Genomic DNA, 22,167 nt, shown 5'->3' on the forward strand with positions numbered 1-22,167 from the left:
TCCTTGGTCTTTAAAAATGTCTGACATTAATTTAGTGATCAAATGTAGGAAATATGATAATATATTGTAATTATAATTTAAATCTGACTACTTTTCAAATTGTATTTCATAAACCAACATCTCAGGAAAATGTTATGGGGTTTCAAATAAAAAAAAACTTTGTTACAGAACAGGGCATTGATTTCATACGTGTCCATGGTAGAGCACATCAGGACTTAAATCATGTTAATCAGGCAATTTGGGAGACACAACAAGTGAATATGGAAATAAATTATACATCAATATTCCTATGAAATATTAGATATTATTATTAAAATGTTGCCAATTATTACTCCAATTATTACACTTCTTTTTTATTAAACGTTGCTCCAAGAACGCAAATTAGATACAGTGTATAGACACATTGTATTGAATGGGAATATTAATTTATGGCCATTTTACCCAAATATTGTATAAAGTAAAATGGTGTATCAATTCATTCCATTATATCTTTCATAACATAGTTGAGAATCATCTTTATACAAATTTTGGTTAAAAAAAAATCCTGAAACCCCAAAATTTATTGGTGATTGAAAAAAAAATCCCATTGGTTTTGCCTATACATATAATTTCATGTCATTTTATTTTTTAACCTGTTAACCTGCAACCCCACTTTTGAAAAATCCCCAGAAATGACATACCCAAACTGAAACAGATACAGTTCATGATCCCTTTGCACTAAAAGCACAAGTATGATCTCATTTGAAAGCTGACATCTGGCAGTTTAATACAGTTTGTAAATGTAGAATTAATTATTGTCATAATGAAAAAAATAGTTATAAATAGCTTCAAAATTGTGTAAAGTTATTAGAAATGTATTTTTATGAAACATTTTCATGAAAATATAATTGAAGTTGGCACTGTAACAATCTAGAAATGCACTGCAGCTAAAGCCACATGTCTGACCATATTATATTTAAAATATGAAGATGATAAGTCTTTAGTTAAATGTTTTTCAAGATAGAAGCACCTAGAGCTAGCTAGCATGTTAGCTTAGCACACCATCAATACACGACAATTTATGAGATTAAAACCATGTTTGTGCTCCAAACTTACTTTATAACGCAAGTCGAGTGTTTTAAATAATCTTGTGATCTAATTTGGCTTCAGATAAAAAAATCAGACAGAAAATATACTATTTTATAGTATTCTGCACAATGATAGTCTATATAGATTAGCATTACATTATAAATATAATCTATTATTATGAAAATACCTGGCATAGCTTGAAAAACACAGGTAAATCAAATATCATTGCAATCATGTTTATTGTCTTCAAAACATCTTTATCGGCATGTTACAGCGATCTGTTAGCTGTGTGTGTATCAGTGACGTCCTGGAATGTCACATGATTATGGCTCTTCTTCATGTTCCATATATGGGCTATTATTGTGCATAGGGCGCCCTCAGGCTATTGGTATGAATTGAAAACACAGTATATAGAGTACCAAGCGCTCATAATGATTACATCGACGCATTTGGGTATAAATTCAATAAATATTATTCCTGTCAATAGAAATCTGATGTAAACCTATGAGAATCTATCAATATTTCTCCAAATCTGCACATTTTTGAGCTAAAAGCCCTGAGGGACGTTGTTTTGTCAAGCGCTGTCATGACGACAGCACAGAGTTTTTTTACGAATGAAAGCGGCTGACGCGCATAATTCATATTAAAGGTATCGACTCATTTTTTCATTTCATAACTCCTGACATAAATTAAGAAATAACTGTCGCTATAAGTTTCTCAGAATACAATAGTGGTCAAATACTGAAACTTGAGTCTTATATCTTTTTAATGATGTATAGTTTGTCAAGGTATAACATTAAATCTGATAGTAACTTTGAACTAAATAAAGAAAGTGCGGGCGCACTGGCAACGGTTAACAGGTTAAACAACTTAGTCCTGGGGTCCACTACAGAGGACATAGCATAACATATGAATAAAATATTTTGCAAAAATATTTTTTTACCATTTGTTTCTTGTGCTCTAAACAATGTGATGACATGAAAAAAAAAAAACATTTCAAAAAACTTTTTTTTCTGGGTCTCAGGAGGTTAATGCGCTATAATGCACATGTGGTTGATGACTTGGTGGGATAGCAGAATCGAGAATGGAGTTCACTGGAAAATCTACATTTACGTGCATTTTAAGAGAATGGTGTGGGCGCACGTGTGAGGATTTACTCTCAGTAATTTTTACTGTCACTAAGAGAGCACTGACACTCCTTCGTAACACATGCAATGCTAGACAGACATTTTCTATCCATATGCAAAGGAGGGACAAAGGAAAGTGGCAACAAAGGTAAAATAATGTGTAAGGGTCAAACAGGTCAATTTAGTGGAATTGGAAACACTATTTATTAGCAAGTTAACTTAGAACTTAGCAATTTAAAACATTAAAAGGATCCTCTAAACTATGTTATTCCCTTAACTAAGACGAGTTGATGCATACCTCTCGTCTCAGTGCGTGCACTCAAACGCTCTGGCGCGCGGCGACACTTTGATAGCACTTAGCTTAGCCCAGTTCATTCATTAGGGATCAAACAGAGATGAAGTTAGCAGCCACAAAACGTTTTCCCTATTTAAATACAGTTACACGAGTAGTTACACGACCAAGTATGGTGACACAATAAAACGTGGCGCTTTTCTAAGCGGGTAAAAAGGATAACTATAATGTATGGCGGAATAGCACTTGAAGTTGGAAGCACTTCGACTCGGCGCAGTAAAAAGTCACGCTTGAAAAACCCTCTCACTTCTGTCATTAGAACCAATGTGACTTTTTACTGGTTTAATAGTTTTTAATAGTTTAATATGAACAATGGTGGAGTATCCCTTTAAATTCGTAAGCACATAACACAAAAACACTTCTCTTAATACAAGCAAGACTTTTGATTAAGTGGGTCAAGTGCAAACGACAAACACCTTTGGTCTCGTTTCAGTAATTGGCGTGAAGAGACCATAAACGCCACCTGGGAGATGAGAAGTGGCATAGAGGGACTGACTGAGACTTGTGACAGCGTGAGAAAACTCTGGAGAGCACTGGTGGACTGAGTTACTGAGAGCGCACGCAGCGCAGATTTATGCTTTTGTGTGATCTACTGGTTGTGAAATAAAACACGAGTCTCAGTCAAGTCGAGCCCGTCTTCTTCCATCCAACATTATTTTGAACTTGTTACACTCGGTCTCTGTGGTTTTAAGAGATTTCACCCTGGGGTCGTTCAGAGGTCCTTAAGAAGAAGGTCTGTTAGATATTTTGTCCTGGGATCAAACAACCTCTGCCGTTATCTTGGTTGGTACTTAGCTGGGGGTTCTCGTTGGTTAGCTCAGACTGGCTGAAGCCTGGATTTATGCCTCATAATGCAGTGTTACGGCTAACGATTAATCGATTAATTGATCGTTAATTAAAACGACGACCGATCATTGGAATTTGTTAAAATTGACATCCCTAATACAACCCCTTCAGGCTGATTCAAGACCCCTCCACTTCGCGTCAGGGTCCCGTTCAGCCTGTCGGGGTTGTTATTCGCTATAACAACCACCTCGCTATACATTATCCCTTAATGTATAGCGAGACATGACATACAATTCTACCCGTCCATGATGTCATAACCTAATAAAAATGGGTATTTGTTAAAAATATAGCCTATATCTTCATGTTGTTCCTCTGACAAGATATTATTTATTACATCACCACATAACCACACTTGCGACATCACCGACGCGCACGTATGAGGACTCCTCAAAGAAAATGTTTTTAAAACAGACTAAAAAAACTACATCCCACAACGAAATTTTATTGCAAGGTGATCCATTCACAAATTGTCAAGAGTGCTTGTTTTGTGTTTTAACAGACGCATCATTCTTATACAGAACCAAGATGAAGACACGGCATCGTTGTTCGTCAGTATTTTGTTTCCATAGCACATTAACAAAATATTTAATGACACTAATAACACTAAAAACAATACAATTACAAAATATTAATTATAATAATATCAATAAAATTATATAGGCCGCCTAGGCCTAATAAAAGTCTTTAGTTCACGAAGCATATCTGTGAAACTCTGCCATCTGTGAAAATCACAAGCAACTTCAAACTTGTTTAACAAGAAATATTCTTCAAATTTTTTCACTGTCAATAATGTAAGTCCACAAGAGAAATATTAAGCCAGTGAATTGATAGTTGCTGTACCGTTATATCCACCGTCGTCTCTGAGAGAACGCGCCGTTAATGCAGTGAAAGCTCAGTCCGTTTCTGCTTTCATTTTCAGGGAATGAGCGCGTTTACATACACGTTATTAACTCAATTATGCTGAATAAACAGACAATGCATGTGGTCATGTAAACGCATTAACCAGTTTTCCTTTATCAGAGTCAAGTCATAGGTTTAAGTATAACCGATCGACTTTCAGATTTTTGCCTCTGATTTCTCCCGGCATTTAAAACCCGCGTTATTTGAGCTTATTGAAGTGCGGTGCGCATAAGTGAAGTGCATCCAGACAGAGAGAGCACTGGTAGGAGGACATATATCGCAGACTCCAACACTTTTTTTTGACCCAAGAAATTAAAACGTGTTCTCATCTCGTGCAGAAGTAGCCTACAGGCAAAATGCTGCATCTGTAACGGCATGAGAGGATAATGTGTGTCCGTAAATTTCCCGCTGACATGATGAAATACTCTGAGTCAGATACAAGAATGATTAGGATCTTTTTTTACCTCACTATACCGGGAAATAACCTGATTTAGCCTATTAATAAACACTCCACCTTTGCTAGCAAAATAGAAAAAAATTCTCATATTTAAAACGAAGTAATAAAACAAGCAAATTGATGAGTAAATAAGCAAGTTAATAATCAAATAAGCAAGCCCCGCCCCCCTCACGATAATATAGTGTATCGCCGATTTCACAGGCTGACGATAAGACGATATGAAAATGGAGCATATCGCCCAAGCCTAATCTGTACTTTACTTAAGTAGAATCAATAGTGCATGCTTTTGACTTTTACTTCGTTACTTTTTGCAGCAATTATTATACTTTCTACTCCACTACATTTCTACAACGTTTCATTACATTTTCTGATCAGTTTTTCTCCCTGCCAAAACAGGGATTGAAAAAAATCTCCATGTTTTCGGTGCTGATGCGGTGGTGACGTATTCATGTAGCATGTAAGGGTGGCGCTGCCAATAAAGCACCTAAAAGCTGTCACAGCGAACTGGCAAAAGTAATGATTATGAATATGTAAAATATAACAAGGAGACATTTTAATTGTTTATTAATAAACAAGTGTTTCCTGCTGTGTCAATGTCAGCAGCAAAGATGAAGTTGACGATGCGACGCGCGATCTTTGCAGTGAATGCGCCAGAGATAAATGCACATTTCATACGGATTACATGCAGAGAACAGTCTGTTTTCTTTCGTTTTGAATTGTTCTGTTTAAAAGTACACATTTCAAGCTTTCTATACTGTATGTCTCAGGTCTGTGAGGCAAGTACAGACCTGAGTTTCGGTTCATTTCTCCAGTTCACGCGCTGGTGCCTCCGTGTCCTGATTATCTATTGTCTGCTATATTGACTTATTTATTAAATCCAGGCAATTGGTTGATGAAACATTGATTAAAATTAAGATACAATTAATACAAATCGAAATTTACTTTAAAGAAGGGCTTTCTATTTGAGGTCTCTGTGAACGTTTTAAAGCAGTATTTTAGTGCCGCTTTCAGAGGGCTCACATAACGGAGAACTGCCACGTCCATAACATTGTTTTTTCCTCATAAATGTGAACACAAAAAATAAAATGAATATTTTATGTTCTGTGGAGAGCCAACCCTTCTTCATCCGGTGGGTATATTACTTTTGGTGTGTGCAGTGAAATTCACAGAATTACTAAAAAATATTTTGCCACCTAAAAGTTAGAGATTGTTTTGTGTCACGTCCGTTACGGATGTATATTTCCCTCATATTAAATATAAAACGCATGTGTCTGTAGACTGATATTTTTCTAATGTCTGGACTTCTTTATTAAGGGAGTATGGATATATAAACAGATCAATTGGTATTAAATGCATTTTCTGAGAATTTATATTTAAAGTTTTTACTGCAAATGTCACGTCCATAACGCTGGGATTGCGCAATTTTAAAGAATTTATCCTCAACTAGTTTTGTGGTGTAGGTCTACGTATTGTATAATGTTAACTTCAAATAAGGGGTGTGTCGCAATTCTGCCTTCTCACACTCATACCGCGACACAGGTTCGTGGATCTGAGTGTCGCGATTTCGGTTTCATATTGCATATTGTTACAGCCCTAATTAGGCCTATTAGAATATAGACATTAAGAGAATAAATTGTTATGCAAATACTTTTACTTTTAATACTTAAAGTACATTTAAAAACAGGTACTTTTTACTTAAGTAGGGTTTTCATTGTGGTACTTTTACTTTTACTAAAGTAAATATGTCTCTGGTTATTTGTACTTTTACTTAAGTACTGAAATTCAGTACTTCCTCCACCACTGGACCTTACTATGACAATATATGTCAGCAAAGTATAAATAATTGATAGATTTACAGTTTAAGTAACAGAATTAGGCTATTTCAACAGACACAGAAAGTGTTGATGTCTGTGTATGATTTTAAAGTAAGTTCTGGCCAAATACATTTTGTCCGTAAAATGGGCGTCATATGGTGTGACACTGCAATTTATATTTTGAACAGTCAATAATTTGGACATCATTATGATGAAGAGGTCCACACTAAACCAGGAAGTTGCAGTGTCATCTCTAGAGTGGTTTGCAAAGTCAAGAGGTGAGTTCTGGCTTTTTAATTTTTAATTAAAAAGCTCTGTATCTGATATGCTCACTAGTGGTCAATGTTTTGTGTCTTATGGTGTGACATTTACATAAAAATGAAACACTTTTATACGAATTTTACTTATTAATTCTTAAAAATCATTCCTGCCATGTGGCAATTTACATGCTAAGTATAAGCTAGCCATTTTTAGTTAACCAAGAGATTAGCTTAACTGAACAAAACGTCATATGGTGTGACACTGTATCATATGGTGTGACTGTTTTTCTGTCACACCATATGATATATTTGTAACACAATATTACATACACCTTTTTAATGATAAATTAATAACTATTCAAAACATATTCAATGAATTTAATAGTGAACATTAAATTACCTATACAATTAATGTAATTCTTTTCAATTTTATACTTAATTTTAACCATGTTTCACCATATTTGCAATGCTTTGCCTATTAAAAGATGCAATGTTTTGTCTGTCAGGCAGAAATGTCAAGTAAAGAGAGGACACAAAAATACAGGGAAAGACTCAATGCTGACCATGCAAGGAGAGATGAGGTTCTGAGGGAAAGGAGGAAAAAGTAAAGAGATCATGTCAGTTCACACAGATAAGACGCCTAATTTGGGGATGAAAGTCTAGGACACAACATAGTGTAACTTCAACACATGATACTATTATCAAGATGGTGAAACTGAAAGGAACGAAAATATCTTAATTACATATTTTTCATTACCAGGTATAAAGAGAAAAAACAAAGGGAAAACTCAAGGCATTCAGTGTACAGTCTCTTCCTCCTCCAGGCCATCCTTAAAAATATTCTTGTTTGCCGTAACCCAGCCTGTCAATTTAGGACCGACCCAATTAATTTTTTTTTTTTTCCTTTTAGTCCGACCGTCTTGCCGGTTGTAAACTTGCGTTAAGACCGACCGATTTTTTTATTTTTTTTTCACTCTTCAAACAACTAATACAAATGCAATAAAATGATATTAATTATATTTTAGTAAGTATTGTGAATATAAATAGGCCTACATACAAACGTAGGCTGCGCTCTTTCTTTTAAATAAAAACCTGTGGCGTCATCTATTATAAGGGCTGTGTAGGCTAGGCTGTATGCGAAATGAAACCGAAATCGTGACACTCAGATCCATGAAAAATATGTTTTAGTAGGCCTAATTCTATGAATTACACTGCGCAAACCAAAAGCAATATACCCACCGGATGAAGAGGGGTTGGCTCTCCACAGAACATAATATATTCATTTTATTTTATTTCTCCTGTTCGCATTTATGAGGAAGAAACAATGTTACCGACGTGACCGCTCTGAAAGCGGCACTACAATTAAAACTTTCACAGAGATCTCAAACAGGCATTTAAAACACCAAATATTAAGAATTGGCATATCAAGCTAAATAATATTCGATGATTGATCGAAAATTGTATCTCTCCCCCCTCACCGGCAAGACGCACCGACATTAAATTTCTCTGTAGGCTACTGTAGGCTATAGGCCTATGTGTTGTAGCCCAGTCATTAAAAAACAATATAGTTTCACATTCATGTTTAAATAAAATAATTTTTTTGATATTATATTTTTTAGTTTTCATATTCATGTTGATTATATGAAAAGTGAAAAGCATGAATAAGATAAGATGATCCCGAAAATAAAAAATCCCCTCCTTGAACTGCCACCTTACCGTGGTGGAGGGGTTTGAGTACCCGAATGAACCTAGGAGCTATGTTGTCTGGGGCTATATGCCCCTGGTAGGGTCTCCCAAGGCAAACAGGTCCAAGGCGACGGGTCAGACTAAGAGCGGTTCAAAAACCCTTATGATGCCAAAAAAAACGAGGACCGTGACGTCGCCCGGTATGGCGCAGCCGGGGCCCCACCCTGGAGCCAGGCCCGGGGTTGGGGCTCGTATGCGAGCGCCTGGTGGTCGGGCCTCCCCCATGGGGTCCGGCCGGGCTCAGCCCGAAGGAGCGACATGGGGCCACCCTCCCGTGGACCCACCACCTGCAGGAGGGACCGTAAGGGGCCGGTGCTAAGTGGATCGGGCGGCAGTCGAAGGCGGGGGCCTAGACAACCCGATCCCTGGACGCGGAATCTAGCTCTAGGGACATGGAATGTCACCTCTCTGGCGGGGAAGGAGCCTGAGGTTGTGCGTGAGGTTCAGAGATTCCGACTAGAGATAGTTGGGATCACCTCTACGCACGGCTTGGGCTCTGGAACCACACTCCTCGAGAGAGGATGGACTCTTCACCACTCTGGAGTTGCCCATGGTGAGAGGCGGCGGGCTGGTGTGGGTTTGCTTATAGCCCCCCAGCTCAGCCGCCATGTGTTGGAGTTCACCCCGGTGAACGAGAGGGTCGCTTCCCTACGCCTTCGGGTCGGAGATAGGTCTCTCACTGTCGTTTGTGCTTACGGGCCGAACGGCAGTGCAGAGTTCCCGGCCTTCTTGGAGTCTCTGGGAGGGGTGCTGGAAAGTGCTCCGACTGGGGACTCCGTCGTTCTACTGGGGGACTTCAACGCCCACGTGGGCAGCGACAGTGACACCGGCTTGGGCTCGCCCTGGAGGGGCGTGATTGGGAGGAACGGCCCCCCTGATCTGAACCCGAGTGGTGTTCTGTTATTGGACTTCTGTGCTAGTTACAGCTTGTCCATAACGAACACCATGTTCAAGCATAAGGGTGTCCATCAGTGCACATGGCACCAGGACACCCTAGGCCGGAGGTCGATGATCGACTTTGTGGTCGTTTCATCCGACCTCCGGCCGTATGTCTTGGACACTCGGGTGAAGAGAGGGGCGGAGCTGTCAACTGATCACCACCTGGTGGTGAGTTGGATCCGATGGCGGGGGAGGAAGCTGGACAGACTCGGCAGACCCAAACGTACTGTGAGGGTCTGTTGGGAACGTTTGGCCGAATCTCCTGTCAGAGAGATCTTCAACTCCCACCTCCGGCAGAGCTTCGACCAGATCCCGAGGGAGTCTGAAGATATTGAGTCCGAGTGGACCATGTTCTCCACCTCCATTGTCAACGCGGCCACTCGGAGCTGTGGCCGTAAGGTCTCCGGTGCCTGTCGAGGCGGCAATCCCCGAACCCGGTGGTGGACACCGGAAGTAAGGGATGCCGTCAAGCTGAAGAAGGAGTCCTATCGGGCCTGGCTGGCTTGTGGGACTCCTGAGGCAGCTGATGGGTACCGACGGGCCAAGCGGACTGCAGCCCGGGTGGTTGTGGAGGCAAAAACTCGGGCCTGGGAGGAGTTCGGTGAGGCCATGAAGAAGGACTATCGGTCAGCGTCGAAGAGATTCTGGCAAACCGTCCGGCGCCTCAGGAGGGGGAAGCAGTGCCCTACCAACGCTGTTTACAGTGGAGGTGGGCAGCTGTTGACCTCGACTGGGGATATCACCGGACGGTGGAAGGAATACTTCGAGGATCTCCTCAATCCCGCCGTCACGTCTTCCATTGAGGAAGCAGAGGCTGAGGGCTCGGAGGCGGACTCGTCCGTTACCCAAGCTGAAGTCACCGAGGTAGTCAAGAAACTCCTCTGTGGCAAGGCACCGGGGGTGGATGAGATCCGCCCTGAGTACCTCAAGTCTCTGGATGTTGTGGGGCTCTCTTGGCTGACACGCCTCTGCAACATCGCGTGGCGGTCGTGGACAGTACCTTTGGACTGGCAGACCGGGGTGGTGGTCCCTCTTTTCAAGAAGGGGGATCGGAGGGTGTGCTCCAACTATAGGGGGATCACACTTCTCAGCCTCCCTGGGAAAGTCTATGCCAGGGTACTGGAAAGGAGAATCCGTCCGATAGTAGAACCTCGGATTCAGGAGGAACAGTGTGGTTTTCGTCCCGGTCGTGGAACACTGGACCAGCTCTATACCCTCTACAGGGTGCTGGAGGGCTCATGGGAGTTTGCCCAACCAATCCACATGTGCTTTGTGGATTTGGAGAAGGCATTCGACTGTGTCCCTCGCGGCGGCCTGTGGAGGGTGCTCCGGGAGTATGGGGTCCGGGGCCCTTTGCTAAGGGCTATCCGGTCCCTGTACGACCGGAGCAGGAGCTTGGTTCGTATTGCCAGCAGTAAGTCAGACTTGTTCCCGGTGCGTGTTGGACTCCGGCAGGGCTGCCCTTTGTCGCCGGTTCTGTTCATAATTTTTATGGACAGAATTTCTAGGCGCAGCCAGGGGCCGGAGGGGGTCAGGTTTGGGGACCACACGATTTCATCTCTGCTCTTTGCGGATGATGTTGTCGTGTTGGCCTCATCAAACCAGGACCTCCAGCATGCACTGGGACGGTTTGCAGCCGAGAGTGAAGCGGCTGGGATGAAAATCAACACCTCCAATTCCGAGGCCATGGTTCTCAGTCGGAAAAGGGTGGTTTGCCCGCTTCAGGTTGGTGGAGAGCTCCTGCCTCAAGTGGAGGAGTTCAAGTATCTTGGGGTCTTGTTCACGAGTGAGGGAAGGATGGAACGGGAGATTGACAGGCGGATCGGTGCAGCTTCTGCAGTAATGCGGTCCCTGTACCGGTCTGTCGTGGTGAAGAAGGAGCTGAGCCGCAAGGCGAAGCTCTCGATTTACCAGTCAATCTACGTTCCTACTCTCACCTATGGTCATGAGCTGTGGGTCATGACCGAAAGGACAAGATCCCGGATACAAGCGGCCGAAATGAGCTTTCTCCGCAGGGTGGCTGGGCGATCCCTTAGAGATAGGGTGAGAAGCTCGGTCACTCGGGAGGAGCTCAGAGTAGAGCCGCTGCTCCTCCACATCGAGAGGGGTCAGTTGAGGTGGCTCGGGCATCTTTTCCGGATGCCTCCTGGACGCCTTCCCGGGAAGGTGTTCCGGGCATGTCCCACCGGGAGGAGACCCCGGGGAAGACCTAGGACACGCTGGAGAGACTATGTCTCCTGGCTGGCCTGGGAACGCCTCGGTGTCCCCCCGGAAGAGCTGGAGGAAGTGTCTAGGGAGAGGGAAGTCTGGGCATCCCTGCTTAGACTGCTGCCCCCGCGACCCGGCCCCGGATAAGCGGTAGAAGATGGATGGATGGATGGATGGATCCCGAAAATATCGGGAGACAAATGGAGTGGGCAGACATGATTTTGACCATTTCATTAAGTTTGTCTTTGTAGAAAGCCTGTCTTTAAAGTGAATTTCATATTAATTGTATCTTAATTTTAATTAATGTTTCATCAACCAATTTTCAGGATTTAATAAATAAGAGGTAGGCTAAATATAGCAGGCAATATAATCAGGACACGGAGGCGCCGGCGCGTGAACTGGAGCTGGTCTCTTAAATGAACCGAAACTCAGCGTATAAGCTACTTGCCTCACAGACCTGAGACATATAGGGTAAACGTACCTATTAAGCTCACCAAAATCTACATTGAGACATGTTTAGTGCACAAGATATTGGTTTTAGTACAATAAGTTATTTTAAAATAAAATATTAATCTCTCACACTATAATATTTCATTTTATTTTAAATGACAAAAGTATTTCAATTAAGATGTACATCATTAAATATAAAAAGTCTGGCTGTGCTTAATGGGTACGTTTTGTACCCTTTAAGCACACCCCTGTTCCCAATAAGCTCACAACAAGTTTTATTAAAAATTCTTGTTTATTTTAAACAACCTTTTTAAGGAATAATTGAAAAAAGTTTTATTTTAAGGTACAGAGTCAATCACAAAAAAACAGAACACTAAAATCAAGCAACAAGGCATTCAATTTGATCAGGTAGCCTATCCTATTCATAGTGACGTGTCTTTCAAACTCATTGCAACATCTAGACTAGTCCACGTTCTGGTAACATATTGAAAAATCAAATAACAAAACAAACCAATGTGCTCCTTAAAGGTATACTCCACTTTTTTTTGGAAATAGGCTCATTTTACAACTCCCCCAGAGTTAAACAGTTGAGTTTTACCGTTTTCGAATCCATTCAGCCGATCTCCGGGTCTGGCGGTACCACTTTTAGCATAGCTTAGCATAATGAAATGAATCGGACAAGACCATTAGCATCTCTCTCAAAAAAATGACCAGAGAGTTTCGATATTTTTCCTATTTAAAACTTGACTCTTCTGTAGTTACATCGTGTAATAAGACTGACGGAAAATGTAAAGTTGTGATTTTCTAGGCTGATATGGCTAGGAACTATACTCTCAAAATCGCAACTTTTCATTTTCCGTCGGTCTTAGTACACGATGTAACTACAGAAGAGTCAAGTTTTAAATAGGAAAAATATCAAAACTCTTTGCTCATTTTTTTGAGAGAGATGCTAATGATCTTGTCCGATTTAATGATCTATCTATGCTAAGCTATGCTAAAAGTGGTACCGCCAGACCCGGAGATCGGCTGAATGGATTCGAAAACGGTAAAACTCAACTGTTTAACTCTGGGGGAGTTGTAAAATGAGCCTATTTACAAAAAAAGTGGAGTATCCCTTTAACTCTCTGGGTCAGAGCTTTCCTGTCTACTCCAAACTTCTTGGACAGATACGACAGGTTTCTGATGGCTCCTTCTTTGTATAGATGACATGCCTCTTTCATTTTTGGCCATACACTATAGTTTCGTCTAGCTTTTGTCATCTTAAGACTGTGAAAATAAGTTTATTAATCATTTTTTTGAAGATTAACAGTGACAACCATCAGTTAATATTTAAATTCTGATTATGAAGTATTTACATGGACGCTCAATGTGGATGAGCTTAAAGGGAGCACACTGTGCTTAATTGGAGCAAAAACAAATTTTAATTAATAAATATTAAATTAAATTTAAAGGAAAATATTTAGCTAAATTAGTAATCTAGGTAATGTATTAAGTTTATACCAATTTTAATATGAACAACTATTATTGACAATATCAATGAAATTATGCTTTTTCTAATTTTTGTCACACTGAAGCTGTGTGATTGTCATAGTAGTGCACCCTTTAAGCTCACCTAACAATAATATGAATTCTTTAAAAATTACAGCAGTTTAAAACCACAGACTATCAATAAAATGTAAAATTATAATATTATAGATTTAAAAGTACAAGCCATTAATGCCTGTGAAGTAATATATTAGTGTAGCACACAATCTTATACAGCTAGTAAGCTAGCTATGTTCGTAGCATCTGGGCTATGTTGCTAAAACTATCTTTTAGATCTAACTGTAAATATTTCCCACATCCAGGTTCCAGGTTATAATATGCAAAAGTCTAAACATTAATCTCTTAATTTTGCAATGAGAAGATGTACTTCTTCAAAATAAATGTTTAAACATATAAAAAATGCACATTTGAGGGGTTCCTCTTCTGGTGAAAGTTCTCAGACAGCTTTCAAAATAGCCGCCGGACAGTGTGAACACATGGATACACATATCTCAGTGTGCAATGGTCTGATTGGTTTAAAATTACAGGAGGTATATAGTAACAAACACATCAATTGGTTAATACATCAAATAGGATAATACATTGCTCATTCTTTTTATAATCTGAGCTCCAAGATGGTAGTGTGCTTAATGGGTACTTGAGCTTAATAGGTATGTTTACCCTATATATATATATATATATATATATAAGCATGAAATGTACACTTTTAAACAAAACAATTCAAAACGAAAGAAAACAGACTGCTCTCTGCTTAGGCTTATGTAATGAAATGTGCATTTCTCTCTTTCTTTCTTTCTCTTCACTACTGCGAAGATCGCGAGTCAGCATCTTGGCACGAAGTTCTGGAAAACTGTCAGTGAAGTCCCGATATGCAAATTTGATTAAATTCATACCTATGTAATCACCATGACCAAAATTTGACTTTTTTAAAGATGGCCCCATTATATATATATATATATATATATATATATATATATATATATATATATATATATATATATAATAATTAATCGCACAATTTGCTGTGATTAATCGCATTTCCCCCAAACTTGTAATCATCAATATTTAAAAGTAGAATCACTAATTCAATTAAACAACACACAAAAAAAGGGAAAAAAAGAAGTTACTAAACAAGTTAGTGAAGTTACTAAACAAGCTGCGCGAGAATGAAACCTGATCGCTTATGACTGGATTTAATAGAGGAAAACAAACGATTAAAACTAAACTAAACTAAAGGTTGTACTCAATATAGTGTTCCTTACAATTTACAAAAGATCCAATGGTCCATGGATATTGACATGGAGCCAGGAATAGTGTTTTTTCTGACGTTCATGTGCCTGATTTCAACGCGGGGGAAATAAGTGTTCATTTAAAAACTTCCAATTATGCAGAATATAAGATGATAAATATGTAATTGTGTTGTCGATGCAAAATATAACAATCCTATACAGAGGGTATGATTTTACCCAACAAATATTTACCCAACATATTGACACGAAACAATAACTGCAAATCCACGTTTCGCTGCCTGGAGTTGTTTCTATGAATTGCAGCGATCCATTTGCTTCTCTGTTCAGTAGCTTTTGGCAGTCTGTAAAAATATACCTTCGATTTCTTGTCAATACCTCAGTTGAGGTATTGACAATATACCTCAAGGTACATCAAGGTACCGCAAGGCTGAGGTATTAAAACCCGGAAAAAACAAACATTTTCGTGGTGTGTGGTGGGGCATCATAAAGGAATTATGCCTATATGACAATATATTATATTCTTATGTTATAGACAAAGTGGCTACCAGCAGCAATGGGCGGTGCCCTAAAGAACATCATTTATTTCTGTAGAGCTGGACATTTTAATAGGGATCAGATGACTGAGTTCAACTTTGAGAAACTAACCTGTTTGTTCCTCAGTTTCTTCATGTTTCACTCTGAATGTTTCTTCAATCTTCATGTTTTCACTCTCCTCTTTAATAAACTCAATCTTTGTGTGTTCCTCAGTTTCTTCATGTTTCACTCTGAATGTTTCTTCAGTCTTCATGTTTTCACTCTCCTCTTTAATAAACACCATCTTTATAATAGTGTAGTGTGGATCTCAGTTCTTCGCCAGGAATTTTTCTGTTTTGTTTGTTTTTTCCTGTTTAAAATGAGAATAATTAACAGAAAGAAAAATAAATCCAAACTAAATCTCTGTGTGCATCTCAATCTGCTCTAGTTCAGTAGTTCAGAAAACTAGTAAGGGAGTCAGTCGGATTTAATGTACTTAAATCGCCTGATTACACAAAAAAAAACTTTTTTTTTTACAATACACATTTTGAAAGTATTTGATTCACTGCTCGCCAGAGACCGAATTGAAACGCACCTTTTGTTATTTTTTTCATTGTTACTTTACTCACACGACGTTAATAAAGCAATGCATTGTTAAACTTAATAATGTCTGAATCAGTAGGCGTCGCTTGAAGACGATTAAACGGTTTCTATCGCGTTAAACACCTTAAAACACAAACCTTTCTTTAGCCGAATCACAACAGATGCGAGAGCGCGGCGCCGCCTTATGACGTCACACTCTGAGACCAAATTAAAAGTCCTGTTCACACGCTGCAGGTTACAATCACAGAAGTGCATAGACATTTACGTAGAAAAAAATATAAAAGATGACACAACTCAGAGCTGATTGAATGTATTGGTAAAATACATTTAATAGCACTATGGTAAGTTAATAATACAGTTCACGTTGACAATTAAAAAAAAAATTAAATCAATAACACAATTAGTTTGGTGTAGAAATCATGAACAAACCTTCCCATCTCTAAGCAAACTAGCAAAAAAAAAAAAAAAAAACCCTGCAGGATCACGAACATCATCTGTGCCTTCTGATGGGAGGTACTCAGTCAAAGAAGAAACAATCTAAAGGGACATTCTCCTCAACATTCTCTTATTCCTTCACAAAAACATAAATCTGTATTGGTTTTATGATTTACACAGACTGGCTGTGTATTAATACATGCACAAATTAAGATTCCAACTTAAATGTAAGATTCAACCTTAAGTTCAGCTTATTTGACATTTAAATAAAACTTTATCTTTCAAAAGTAAAAGAATTTCTCAGTTAAAGAAGAAACACGTTAAATGGGAAATGTAATCATTCTCTTGTTCCATCACAAAAGCCTTTATAGGGGAAACCATTTAGAAACATTAAGTGACCTTTATCGAAAATGGTTTGCGTAATGCGTTATATTTTAGTTTTTAACATTATAACATTATATATATATGTGTGTGTGTGTGTGTGTGTGTGTGTGTGTGTGTGTGTGTGAGAGAGAGAGAGTGCAGTGCCGGCCCGAGCCTTTTGGGGGCCCTGGGCAGAATTTGATTTTGGGGCCCCCTCCCACCACGCGTAGTGTCACCTGTGCTTGACGAATATTGACACAAATGTCACGCTATAATGTTACATTATAAAATAATACAGTGAGGCTATGTATTAATAAAAAAATAAATACTTGATAAAAAAATAGATATTTAAATAATAAAGTTTTAACTTTTACTTTACTCTTTTACTAACTCTTTGAAAATTCCAAAAAACAAGCTGTCTCAAAACATTTCAAATAATTATCCCTTACATAATGACTGTTCAGAATGTAAACCCATGTAAATAATGTTAATTTCCCCCTTAATAACTATTACAATTTACAAAGGACTTAACACTGCCAAAAACTGGGTCAGGGACAGATGCAGGAGAGGTCACTGCTGCCTCATGGATTTTCTTTGCAGCCATGCATGAAGCCATTGGCCAGAGACCCTCAGTCAGGCCAGTCTATCTGTTCTCATCTGGACACAGTAGCGTAGAGAGAGCCCAGACACCTGTCATTGAGGCTGAGGTTGAAGTAAATTCTCCAACAGGGTCCTCCACAGATACTGAGACAGCAGACCTCCAACCAGGAAACTCCGCAGACCTCCAACCAGGAAACTCCACAGACCCCCCAAGTGATCAACCAGGTATATCAACTGATGTCAGACCAGGAAAGAGGAAGAGGGAGAGTGTAGATTATCTTAAAGACTTCTGTGAGCGGCTAGAGAAAACACAGAAGGAAGAAAATGAAAGGGATAATGCTTGGCTCCAAAAGTCTCAGTAGCAAATGGACAGGATGTTAGATTTATTTGGAAAGCTGGTTGACCATATGACAGAGAAGTAATAACTTCCTGCATCTAGTTCTGTTCTGTTTGTTGTTTGATGTTCCTGTATAAGTGTACACTGTGTTAACACCATTGAGTGATTTAACTTATATTTAAAGTTTCAGAGGACTTATTTGTACTTATAGAGGGCTGTATTTCTTGGTTTGTACAAGACATTTGGAAATTGTAATTCTGTATATATGCAAATTATTATTGTAATCTATTATTATAATTTCTGTTTATCAGTAAAAGTCTGATATGCGTCACAAATAAAGAGAAACATTTATCATTTAGAAAAATCTTTTTTTTTTTTTTTTTTTACTTTTTTTTTTCTGAAACAAAGTACTTCAAGACAAGTTTATAACAAAATAAATGAGCTGACAATGCAGAACAATACCGCCAGGTACAAGTGTAGGCTTATAACCATAGATAAAGGACAGATAAATTTGGTATTTACAGATGCTAGGTAATCGACAACATATTTCATTTTACAAAATATATAAACAGAACTGTAAGTAAACAATGTTAAGCAAAATAGATAGATATAAATAGATAAATAATAATAAATAAATAATAATAGAAATAACTAATAAAAAATAGATAGGTACATGTTGATGTGCAATGTCAGACCAATGGAATAATTAAAGGTTGTATCAGCGATTTCAGGCCCAAACATAAATTATCACATTCATCTAATCTTTCCTAACGATCCGCTAGCTGCCCGCCCCATAAGCATGCCATCAAAAAATGCGTCTCTGTAGGCAGCCTAGGCTCTGAGATCTGCACACAAAAACAACTGCTTTCACTAACCACTCAAAACCAAAATAAATAGTGTTCCAACCAATCATGTTGTGAGGTTTTGCGCTCATGCACGGCTGCCTATGACGGCTCACAACACCCTCCCCTGTCGGTGATTGGTTGGAACACTATTTATTTTGGTTTTGAATGGTTGGTGAAACCAACTGTTTTTGTGTGCAGATCTCAGAGCCTAGGCTGCCTACAGAGACGTGGTTTTTTGACGGCCTGCTTATGGGGCGGGCAGCTAGCGGATCGTTAGGAAAGATTAGATGAATGTGATCATTTATGTTTGGGCCTGAAATCGCTGATACAACCTAAAATGCAACTGATGTTTATTTCCTGTCTTTAGAAATATGACGTGAATCTATGAGAATATATCAATATTTCTCCAAGTTTGCACATTTTTGAGCTAAAGCCCTGAAGGACGTTGTTTTGTGTATCGCTGTCATGACGACAGCACGGGAGTTTTTTATGAATGAAAGCAGCTGACGCGCATAATTCATATTAAAGGTATCGACTCATTTTTTCATTTCATAACTCCTGACACAAATTAAGACATAACTGTCACTATAAGTTTCTCAGAATACAATAGTGGTCAAATACTGAAACTTGAGTATTATATCTTTTTAATGATGTATAGTTTGTCAAGGTATAACATTAAATCTGATAGTAACTTTGAACTATATAAATAAAAAAACGCTTCAGTGCGCCCACGCACTGGTGCAGCTTAACAGGAATAAACCTCTTTCTCCTTCATCTGTTGAATGTTCTCTGTCTTTATTTTTTCTCCAAATTCACATGCAAATTCACTGGTGTGACTGTAGTCATCCAAGATGCTCCTTGTCCTGAGGAAAGCAAATAATAAAATACCCTAAATTAAATTATAAAAATGCAATGTTTTGAACTAACATATGACAGAATGTTGTACTTTGATAACAAATAATCATACATTCTTGGCTGAATATATGGAAAAAGGAATGTCATACAGTGATAGTATTTCCATTCCTTTTGTGTAGTTGCCCCTGAACCACTCGGTGGGCGTGGTCTGCTTGTGATTCTCACAAATGTGTCTCGTAGATTTTTCCACTTGGACTTTAGTGTTTCATAATCTGTAAAACAAACACAGATGCATTATTCACAAACTCTAACAATGTGTTTTTTATTCACAGGTATTTGGCAACAGGAGACTCGATGCACAGTCTGGCGTACTTCTACAGTCCAGACAGTGTCTGACTGTATCAAGGAGACATGTAGGGCCATTGAAGAACTAATGTTGAAAATATATCTCCCAAAGCCCACAAAGGAAATGATTTAAAATAGAAAAAAAGAGTAATATGTGAAATATATTTAAAATGTATAATAAGTGTTCTCTATTTGAATATATTTTAAATAGTGCTGTCAAATGATTAAAATGTTTAATCGCGATTAATCGCATTAATGTCATAGTTAACTCTCAATTCACGAGTTCACACTTACAAATAAATCAGATAGAATAAATGCGTATTTGGCATGCTGTCCGAGGAGAGGGCTCTCTCTACGGTTCGTCCCCTCTATCTCTGAATTTAGAATTTAGGTATGTGTGTTGATATGTGGCATAAGTTTGCCCGTTTTAACTTAAAGCTGGTTTTCCTAACTTATTAAGACAATGGGAATAAGATGGGGAAAAAATCTAAGACTTTATGGATTCAAAATGTAATATGGAAAATGTCAGTAAAAATTATAATAATTTTGACATGAAAACTCAGAGTGAAGTTTACTACAAATTTGATCACAGCCTCACTATCAATCTTCTCATCACTATAGGCAAGAAAGTGTCAATGTTTTTCCTATAATGCTGAAAATTAAGTAACACTATAAAACCGCTCTGCAGACATATGAATGCATTTAATATATGTGCAAAGCAAAATGACTGTGAGGTCACACACTTCACAAAGCCCTGTCAGTGGGAATTCAGAAACTTCTGGCACCTCCAATGCATGTGGGTAATTAGTTTGCATTTGGAGCAATATCATTTTCTGTTGCTGCTTAATTGTTTCCATTGTAGTCAAAATCTCACGGAGAATTTCTGTAAAATATAAACACACTCAAGTTATATTTATTTAATAGTTTGTTCACAACTGACAGTTTCCCTCATTGCAGGACCCATTCATTTCTTCAAAACACATTAAGATATTTTTATAGTAACCTGAGAGATTTCTATCCCCCTGTTGTTAGTCCAAGAACTTCATATCAAACTAAATAGGTTTCAAGTTGCTATAGCTATACCAGAAATTAAAGCTTGCTAAAAATATTTCCAAGTAATTTAATGAATTCTGCTATGTAGTAGTAATTGCTGAACACACTTACGATCACACATTGGCTGATTGTTTATCCTGGGCTGGTTAGTGGGTGCCATGCTAGAGGTCGGTTTGTGGACACCAGGAGAAACTGCTGGTCTGGTAGCAGCTGGAGGAGCAATAGCTGGTGCAGGGGCTAAAGCTAATGGAGCCCTGGAGATTTTCCCTCTGGGTTGCTTATTAGGGATGTCACAGTCGTCGTCTTCACTCTCCAAGTCAGTCAGTCTGTATGCGACTCTATTAAACAAAAGAAGTTAAGTCAATATAGCAATCATGATTAGGGCAGCACAATATAACGTTTTAGCATATCTGCAAAATAGTCACATCACAGGATATGTTAATGTCATGCTCTTACAAAAAAATACAAAAAGAAAAGAAAAATGAAATTTTATCACAATGAGTGCTATACCTTCTCTTCCTTTTTTTATACGCTGGACGGTTGTCCTCGTCATCCTCTGTTTGGAGATCGGATGTCTGCAGTGCTCTGGGGAGCAACAGCCAAGCCTCACTAAATGTATCTGAAAAAAATAATAATAAATAAATCACTCATATGTGTTAAGAGCCAGCTTTTCTTTTCTTCTTTTCTTACACAAGCAATATATATGTATATATATAGGGGTGTAAGTTTATCAGTTTGGACCAAAGCAGCGCGATCTTGATCAAGTGACACTGTTACTACACAGCGCTAAGAGATCCAGTAAAGAAAGCATTTGAATTCGCCACTTAAGTAATAACATCGCTGCGAGATCTAGCTAGAAACATTCACATTTCTCCGTTATTAACGGATCAAACAGCGCTGACCTGGAAACCAGGAAGAAAGATTGTGCCATGAATGAACTATCCGGTGTCCACAGATCAGCAACATTCACCATGGATTTACTGTAGTAACACTAACTGCAACCATGGAAGTTTGGCAGGAATAGTAGGCTATAATGCTTTCAAGTAACATTACGTCGGTTTTATTTTGACATTATGAATACAATTGCTGCCCTCAAATGTTAATCTGAACTAAAATTCTGTACTGCATGGCTGGACATGTAATGTAAGATGGTAGAGGACCCTCATTGTGTGGCTTTTTGAGTTTGTCTTTATTTTTTTATCTACACTGCACTCTGCATTTTCAAGCTCTGACATTCGCCTCACAACTTGTGCAAC

The 22,167-nt window shown here is 38.7% G+C and overlaps 1 protein-coding gene across 3 annotated transcripts in view; it reads right to left on the minus strand.

Moving 5' to 3' along the window:
* LOC307157378 (uncharacterized protein) overlaps positions 1-22,167 on the minus strand; it is a 670,360-nt gene that overhangs the window by 19,108 nt on the left and 629,085 nt on the right. Inside the window, exons 1-2 of one of the 3 annotated variants that reach the window (XM_079869280.1) lie at positions 16,071-16,297; positions 15,608-15,845 (exon numbers count right to left, since the gene is read on the minus strand). In XM_079869280.1, coding sequence (XP_079725406.1) covers positions 15,608-15,779 — 172 coding nt within the window. In that variant the 5' untranslated portion in view covers positions 15,780-15,845; positions 16,071-16,297. Of the gene's footprint in view, positions 1-15,607; positions 15,846-16,070; positions 16,298-22,167 lie in introns of those variants that run through there. The other 2 variants (XM_079869281.1, XM_079869282.1) reach the window with 2 other exon arrangements.

This window comes from Squalius cephalus (assembly GCF_949319135.1).
Source record: "Squalius cephalus genome assembly, chromosome: 4".
NCBI classification, from domain to species: Eukaryota; Metazoa; Chordata; class Actinopteri; order Cypriniformes; family Leuciscidae; genus Squalius; species Squalius cephalus.